Source organism: Sardina pilchardus, chromosome 2, assembly GCF_963854185.1.
Source record: "Sardina pilchardus chromosome 2, fSarPil1.1, whole genome shotgun sequence".
NCBI lineage: Eukaryota > Metazoa > Chordata > Actinopteri > Clupeiformes > Clupeidae > Sardina > Sardina pilchardus.
Window position 1 is genome coordinate 12,869,406 of NC_084995.1, and position 9,195 is coordinate 12,878,600.

Sequence of the window (9,195 nt, forward strand, 5' to 3'; positions counted from 1 at the left end):
ACATAAAAGTAAAAAATAATATGTCATAAACAAGTCTTTCCATTCAAGACATTCATATATCAATGTAAGAGAGAGTGGAAATTGAGATAGGTTATTTAAAAAAAAATCTTTAGTGGAAAAAACTGAGGACGTACTGTTTCTGTCTGGTTCTGAGGCTTTAGAACCCGACTTCTAGTTTTTTCCAGAGCAGGGGGGGGGGGGGGGGGGGGGGGACTGCACTTAACACCTTGCCCCAGTCATCACCTTCTAAGTACCCTGTACATGTGGTTTGGAAACTCTGCTCCAGAAAAGAAAAATAAACAAAAAAAACACCACTCTTAGGACCCAGAGTCAGATATTGGCTCTGAAGTTACCATTACATATCTTCACATAGCGGGAGATCCGGAAGAGCTATCCGGGAGACTATGGAGCGTGTGTGTATGTGTGTGTGTGTGTGTAATGTTTGTGTGTCTGCTCATGATACTCCCCCCTTAATTTCTTTACACACTCGCGCTTACACACACACGAACACCTGTACCTTTTCTGCGAGTGTGTGTCAGTGGCCTAAGATGGAGGGAGGTGTAGGCCTAAGCGCTGAGATTTAAATGGACCACGACACAGGAGGTTATCGCTTTGCGTTACAAAACAAAGTAAACAAAAAATGTAAAAAGTAAATAAAAACAAACTAGATTTTATTAAAGAAGCATAAAAATAAAACTCTTAATACATTTCTCATAACCGTCGAGTTAGCGCACATCATAAGCGTGTGTGTACACAACTGTTCTGGCTTAGCGCTTTTAAAAAGGTCCATAAACTTTCAAATAAAATATATTTCAATTTTAATTTTTTTTTTCTTCAATAATTTTCTCCATTTTGTTATAAATTGCCTATATGTTATACAGAGGAAAACAACAGAACTATGGAAAATAAAGACTAAAGTTGAAGTAATAAAATGGTCACATTATATAGAGGGCAGAGAGTTATGGGTTCCAGGAATCAACTGAAAAAATAAAAATATGTAAAAAGTTTTGTCTTTTTTTCCTCTTTAAAGTAGTTCTCACTTTTTTTGTAGAAAAAGTATTCGTTAGCGCCGGTTGGCTTTCAAGACATGCAGAAAGATCACTTACAAAGAATGGTACATGTGTTTAAAAACCTACACTTTCAGCGTCAAGCACTTCTTAAGCTTGGGAAGGTTAAGAAAAACCAACAATCAAAAATTAAACAACACATAGCACAAAATTAAGTCCAAATGATTGTGTTCAGGGCAGACCTTTGATCCCCTCCCACCCACGACCCACCACACACACACACACACACACACACACACACTCACACACACCTCTCACTCATTCAACACCCAAGCCTGAACCCTTATTATTGAAATGACTTTTGGTTTCGCATAAAATAAAATTAAAGCAACAAAATAAAAGAAAGAAGAAAACAAAAAGAAAGACAGAAAAAGGCAGGAAAGCAAGTCAGAGGCAGAAGAGGCGTCACTGCACTTTGTAACCACTAGGGGGCAGCCTTTACCCCATTAACACAAAACCCCTAAACCATTCATCGGAAAGGGGACTGACCTAAGGACGCACAAAATCAGCCCCCTCACACATCAGGACAGAGGGCTCCCAAAGCAGTGTGCTCCCATTGAGACGGTGGCCCGTGCCAGGCCCGGGGACCGGCGCTTAGAGATGACATCACGGGCCCCGTCCCGAGGAGACGTCCCAACCTGCCAGGTAAGGGACTGGGCATGCACAGAAACCTTCACAGGCTTGGCAACAGCTGCAGCTCTCTGACCACGCAACACACCTCTGACTAGCCAGCCAGCCAGCCAGCCAGCCTCAGGTCCAGAGCCCAGAACAAACGCCAGAGGCTCACACTAAATGGCAGATGACCCAAGCAGTACACTACACAACACACACACATATGCACGCACACAAAGGGACCAGGAGGGGAGAACGAACACACACACACACACACACACACACACACACACAGAGACACACACACTTGGAAGCCCTGTGTGACCTAGCTGCCATATAAACTGTGTGTGAGCATATGCATGAGTGTATGAGAGAGAGAGAGTGTGTGTGTGAGTGTGTGTGTGTGTGTGACATGAGTAGTGTAGTCTAGGTAAGTACATCATATGGTCAGCACTGAGAGGCTTGCGCCTGAAGTAGACGTAGGAAGCCCTTTTGAATGAAGTATGTCTCCACGTATGTTAGTGTCTGAATGTCAATCATGGCTTGTCATAGAAGCATACGAACAAGGAAAATGACTTCTGGGAAGGGGGGTGGGTGAGGATGTCTACAGAGAACAGCTCATTGGGACGCAGGCCTCACACTAAATGATATGCCAATATCACCACCCTGGACGAACACCACCTCAAGGCCCAGTGAGACACAGCAAAAATGACCACTAACCACATGGGAATAGGTCAGCACGGAGCAAGAAATTTGGGGGGTGGGGGTCAAGAGCTTTAGTGGAGGCGGAAGACTGGGGGTCCTCTCCGAGACCCAGGACACAATTCTGGCCTCGCCCGGAGAGAGCATCGCCATCAACAATGGCAGTCGCAATCATAATCTTCATAATAATCATAACTGTCGTCTCAATAATGTCAACAATTACAATTAGAAACTGAATGGGAAGGACCTAAACTTCTCTATGCATCAGTTGGAGTGTAGCAGTGCTCCTCAAAAAGGCTTCAACAAGTCAGAGAAGAACAACAATAGTATATCCATCTCACTCTGCCTCAGAGAAAAACAACAGTAAATCCTTTCCACTCTGCCTCTCAGGATTTGAGTCAAAGCTGTCAACTACTACCAGACTCTATAAGTCAGGCTGGTCAGTCTTCCCCACTAATACAAACCATCAACCAATAAAATGCCAAATCAATGACAAAGCTGCTCAAAAACAAGTCAGAAGGGCAGCGATCCCAAGGTTGAAAGGTCACCTCTACAGCTCCTACCACCTCTGCTTTATTAGTGGGGACCAAACGGAGACGGACGAGAGAGAGAGAGAGAGAGAGAGAGAGAGAGAGAGAGAGAGAGAGAGAGAGAGAGAGAGAGAGAGAGAGAGAGAGAGAGAGAGAGAGAGAGAGAGAGAGAGAGAGAGAGAGAGAGAGAGAGAGAGAGAGAGAGAGAGAGAGAGAGAGAGAGAGAGAGAGAGCCTGGCTCTACCTTCTCCCCCTGACCTTCATGGCGCTGTAGTAACGAGCACTGGTCTGCCCATATCCTATGTGTTTCAACCACTGCTTACTTAGCACATCTGTTCCACAAACACCGGAGACAACAGACAAGTGTTCTCATTCATTCTCCACCGAGACGAATTATGGAGAGGAAAGAGGGAAAAAGTTCTGTAACCATTTAGTCTTGCAGGTGACTGGTGTATGTGTCTGTATGTATGTATGTATGTATGTATGTGTGTATGTGTGGTAGTGCAACTTATGGCCACTGCTGGCCCAAGTGGACAGAGCCTTCTCCAAAGTGTCAGAGAACACCAAACACACACACACACACGCACAAAAAGAAAATGCTGGAGAAAGTGCAAACCTAAGTGACCTTGGACTGAAAACATACACACACACACACACACACACACACACACATCTGTCCATTCAGAGAAGGCAAAGTCAGTCTCTACTGTCTGCTGCACAGACATCCCAGACAGCATCTCACACACACACACACACACACACAAACGGAGGGTTGAAGAGTAGATTGCTTCAAAAAAAAAGGAGGAAGAGTGAAGGACAGAAGCAAAAATAAGACACTGGTCTTTCCCCACGAGCTCCAAAAGCACAAAAAACAAAACAAATTATTTGTAAAAAGCTCCATGTTCTAGGAAAGACTAGATGTGTGTATGCATGTGCAGTCTCTGATGAAACACAGGAGTCTATCATAATATAATCGTTATTATTATCATCACCATCTTATTACTCTTATCATTATTATTATTATTATTATTAATAATTCAATCAGTATAGTGTCATATCTAACGCAGGAGTCTGAGTGGCCAGCAGGCAGAGAGAGTAGGGGGACCAATGCCTCCCGCTACACACACCGCCAGTCTCTCTCGCTGGGGGTCACGACCTCTACAAAGTCCCGAAGCAGGAACAGGAAGATTTTGCTTTCCAATGATTGGTTGGTTTGTTTCTGTGGGGCTGTTTGTTGTTTGTTGGTATGTGTGCATGTTTGTTTGTTTGTTTGTTCTGGTGGCTGTGGGCCATGCAGGCCAGGGGGGAGTTGGGTTGGTGTGGGGGGGGGGGTGTGTACGGAGTGGGAGTGACGCAGGGCGGAGGGGCATTAGGAAAAGATGCGGATGCACTGTGTGGCCGGCGTGTGGCACTTGGGGCACTCGGGTTCCTGCGACTGGCAGATCTGGCCGGCACAGTCCATGCAGAAGAGGTTGTGCCCGCAGGGCACCAGCGCCGCCGTCACCTCGCTCTCGAAGCACACGCAGCAGTCTCTGCTGCCCGCGCCCACCGCTCCCGCCGCCGCCATCACCAGCCCCGCCGCCCCCACGCCAACCACACCGCCCACCATGCCGCCGCCAGCGCCCTTCAGCCGGCCCAGCATGCCCGCGGGCAGACCCACGCCGCTGCCGCCGCCCTCCGAGTCGGTGGGGGATCCGCCGGGCAGTGAGGAGGCGGAACAGGACGAGTAGCCGGTGGAGCTGGACGATCCCGAGCTGGAGCTGGAGCCTCCGCCGCCGCCGCCTCCGCAGGACGAGAAGGAGGCCACGCCCACGCCGCCCGTCTGGAGCCAGGCCAGCGTGCTGAGGGGGTCGGACTGGGCCCGGCGGGCCAGCGGGTGGTCCAGGAGCCCGGCGGCCTCGCTGCCGCTGCCCACGGCCACGGGCAGCGTAGGGGAGAGCCGAGGGGTCAGCACGCCGCCGCTCAGGCCGCTGCTGTTCCGTCGCAAGGGCTGCGGGTGTGACGCCGGGCCGCCTGAAGAGGGCGCTGGTGCCACCGACGGCCCTCCGTTCCCCCCGCCGCCTGCCGTGCCCTGCTGCTGCTGCTGCTGCTGCTGCTGTTTGCCTCCGTTCACAAACGGCGCCCAGATGTTGGCGGCACTGAACTCGAAGGCCAGGTCGTCAGCTGCGCCGGGAGGCCCCCCGGTGAGGCCCGTCGGGTCGGAACCGAAGGAGAAACCGCCGCCTCCGCTGCTGCCGGTGCTGAAGGGGCTGGTGGGGCTTCCGCCGTCAGTGGCGCGTCGGGTCGGGGGGTAGGCGTCCATCCCCATCCCCCCGTTGTGATAGGCCGAGGGCTTGCGTGAGGAGGGGGCTGAGGACAGGGGGAGAGGTGGTGGTGGGGGCGGGGGAGGAGGAGGGGATCCTGAGGCCGAGGAGGAGTGGGCGTGGTGGGCGTGTGGGTGGGCGTGAGGGTGAGGGTGGTGGTGGTGGTGTGTGGCACGAGACCACAGCGCCCCTCCGAGCCCCCCTGCCCCCCCGGCCAGCGCGGCGCCCAGGCCCTCCAGGCTGACGTCGGTGCCGTTGCTGTGGAAGTCGTTGTCGGCCTGCAGGTCGACGAAGGCGCCCGTGCGCAGCGTGATGTGCGTCTCGATCTCCTCGCGCGCCCGGTCCACGTTCTCCGGCATGCCCGTCACCTCGAACACGGGGTCCTTCTCGCGGCTCGGCGTCACGATGTACGTGTGCGTCTGCTGCTGGATGCGCTTGATGGTGGCGCCCTTGGGCCCCACCACCAGCCCCACCACGCGGTACGGCACCCGCACCTGGATGGTGGTCTGGCCGGGCAGGTTGGGGGGGCCGGGGAGGGGGCCCCCAGTGCCGCCGCTCCCCCCGGGACCCTGTCCGGCTCCGGCCTTGCAGCGCGAGGCGCGGATCATGGAGAAGTGCTCGGCGGCCGAGATGATCTCGCGCTTGGCCATCTCCACGTCCTCGCGGCGGCCCGTCACTATGAACACGGGCTCCTCCCCGCGCACCGGAGTCTTGATGTACGTGTTGGTCTTGGCGCGCAAGGCCTTGATCTTACAGCCTGCGCAGATCAACAAGAGAAGAAGGAGAGATAGAGGGGGAAAGGGATGAAGGAAGAGAGAGAGGGATGACAAACACAAAATCAGAGAAGTAGGGATGAGAGGTGGGGGCAAAGGGGGGGAAAGGAAAAAGAGGGGGGGTGGGGGGAAGGAAAAAGAGGGGGGGGGGGGGTGAAACAAAAAACAAAAAAAATGGAAAGATACGGGATGAACAAGAGGAGATGGTAAGACAATAGAAGAGGAAGAAAATAAGCAAAAGAACAGCAGGAAAAAAGGAAACGAAAAGAAACCACGTTATTTATTTGATCTCTCATCTTCGTGCAAATGACCACTTAAACAATCTACTCTCATGAATTCGCTCTGGATGCTTTTGGGGCACCGGCTGCGGGCCGGAGAGCAGCCTCTCCACCGGGAGACTGACTGGGCGGTGTCATGTGCATATTAAAGAGGACGCATATGAAAACAGAGTTACATAACGGGGATGAGAGGCGGGGGTCTAACGGCATAATCGCGGCAGGCGCGACTAACCGTATGCGCGTTTCGACTGACAAAACTCAATACATGCTATGTGCAATGTCTACGGATTTTCTCCGCCAAACCAGTTAGATTGCTGTTGTTATTTTGTCGCGGACGCTTAAAAACAGGCTATGGCGATGCCCCGGTTGTAGATGCTGTTCCTTTAAGCGGGGACGACGGGCTAGACGCAGCCAATGAAGAGCGCCGTGTGTGATGTCATTATGGGAGGCAGCATGGCTGTTTCAAACAAAGAGAACAATGCCATTGCCACCGCCGTAGCGGGCTAGGCGCGCCAAACACACTTCATGCAGGTCGATATCTGTCGGGAGAAATTGGGGGGCTTTGTCTGGGCGAAAAAACTGGACAGCCGGGGGGTGTTCTTTCATCACGCCCGAGCAGGCCAGCGCCAACACAGCCCCGGCGCGGAGCAATGCGGCCCTCTCCGTTGCCTACATCTCTAGTGCGCGTAGGACAATAACAACAAAAATCGTCCATAATTAAACTTTGAACTTGGACGACCAGCCACGCGGTGACCATTCGCGGTCATCACAACAACGGTTGAAACAATGTGTGGCGTGAAAAGAAATCGGTCGATACGTTTCTTTTGTTTGGAGCCAGGGTGCTAGACAAGTCCAGACTCCCGACAAGCTGCTGCTTTGTCCGACCCGACCGCCCCCCTCCCCGACTACTCCTCCCCTCCCCCTCACTCTCCGAAGTACCCACAAGCAAGCACGGCTGGCTGGCTAGCTAGCTAGATAACTGCTGCGGCCAACCAACACACTTTCATCAGTAAGGTTTTAACACCACAAATCACCCGCTAACGACTGTGTTCCCAAAGCAGTCAATGAACACACACACGCGCTGCATCCCCTGCAGTTAGCATCACTATTAGCTAACGTCACCTTAAGGACTCACTACAGATAGACACTTCCTAGGCCACGATGCAAAAAGTTCCGAACAATGCAAACAAAGAACGGCGCTCTCGTTGGCCAAAGCAAGCTACACGAATCAACTGACAGATGTTGTGCTTCATTGTAGTTGAGGATCTTGAAACAATTATTTCAGTAAACTATTGTCAAATTGAAGAAAACCTTCAAAAACAGTAAACATACCTTGTCTCCCAACTATTTCTGCGACGTGTTCCGAACTGGGCACAGGTACACATTCAGTCATGTTGACGCTCCTCTTTCGGCTCAGCACGGAGCTTTGTTCCCCAAGAATGGGATGGGAGTGCGGTCCTGCCATGTGGTAGCCGCCCGTGCCATAGTACTCCGGGGACGGGGAGCAGGACGTCGGGGACTCCCGTGAGCCGCCTGGGTGTTCCAGCATCTGTAGGTCCACATATCCGCCGTTGACGTTACACGTCTCCCCCACCGAGCCCGGTGTGCCGTCTAGAGACTCCACCAGCCCGCCGCCGCGGTCGACCTTCTCCATAGCCATGAGCGAGAGCTGGTCGAGGGCATACCGGAGCACCTCCTGATGGTCCTCCTCCCGGGACTCTTGGTCGGTCTCTCTCGATAAAGTGACCCCGTTCTGCTGCGGGCTGCTCACTACCATTTCGTGATCCATGATATCGGGATGAAACAGGGGGCTAGGCATAGTCCCCGTATTTGTACATCAGACTTCAGGAGACAAGTTAAGTAGGCTTTCAGCTCCTTCTGGTGGACAAATAAACAACGAGTTACCGTTAGGTGTTGTCCCACAAAAAAGTGAACGAATGTCAAAACGTACAAAACAAGTTGTTGGCAGGCTAGGCATCAATAGAGGTACAAGTAACATTTGCTCTTGAAGCCACAGCTTCTTCACTGTCTTCACTTTGGGTCCCTCCTCTCTCTCCTCGCTTTGTCTGTCTGGTTCTTTCTTCAGACTGCTGATTGTTGGTGTGGGGCTAGTTTAGTTTTAATGTATAGCATTGTCGCATAATAATCATTACTCTAAGAATCTATTCAATAATAGTGAACTAGAAATGGCAATATTTAATTGTCTGATATGTTGCAACATTAGCAGAAAGTCGCGCTCAGAACGAAGTGTTTATTGTCTTTAGGACACAGTAATTTGTTGTTAGCCAAGTAGCTAACATTACATGGTTAGTCACGTTGTCGCCGCCTTTGTTTGTGGATAACAGCTAGCCCGCTAACGTTAGTCATTGTCGAGCAAAATAACAAATAAACACAGTGTCGAGGTGAAGTGCAATATATCTGAGACAACACAGAACTTTGACTTACTTTGTCTCTTAGCCACCTCCAGCAGTTTATCTTGCTCCTTTCTTCTGATTCTGAAGGAATGATGAGTGTGGCAAGCAGTTGGCTAACGCTAGCAGGCTTGCTAATTTGGGGGCGTTGGAGAAATGATTTTAAAAGCATATGAGGAGGGACAGGGGCTCAGCTCGTGCTGAATTCCGATGTTTTATCTTCCCATCACCCAATCTACTGTTCCGGTGACTTTCTTCACATTTCCGTGCAGATGTGTCCCGAAAAAACAAGAAGTATGTCTCGCCTCTTTCTCCTGTTCCCTGGTCCGACGCCTTTGTCTCGCCAGGCGCACGCCGTTCTGCTGCCCGTCTCTCGCACACAGCACTGACGTCAGCCGCGACACAACAATGGGTTCAAAGGCCACGCAACACGGGCGCGCATCCTAACGAACACGCTGGCGCGCTGCTGGAGCTTTGCAAATAAGCGACAGACTTTTCTTTTTTTTTTAAAAAAACTGT

The 9,195-nt window shown here is 51.4% G+C and overlaps 1 protein-coding gene across 1 annotated transcript; it reads right to left on the reverse strand.

The window, feature by feature from the left end:
* Window positions 1–3,149: 3,149 nt before the first annotated feature.
* On the reverse strand, window positions 3,150–9,039 carry LOC134063549 (RNA-binding protein MEX3B). Its single transcript, XM_062519120.1, has 3 exons — window positions 8,711–9,039; window positions 7,598–8,143; window positions 3,150–5,971 (listed from the first exon to the last, which is right to left on the reverse strand). The coding sequence occupies exons 2-3, from the start codon at window positions 8,082–8,084 to the stop codon at window positions 4,281–4,283; spliced, it is 2,178 nt and encodes a 725-aa protein (XP_062375104.1). The 5' UTR covers window positions 8,085–8,143; window positions 8,711–9,039; the 3' UTR covers window positions 3,150–4,280.
* Window positions 9,040–9,195: the final 156 nt, after the last annotated feature.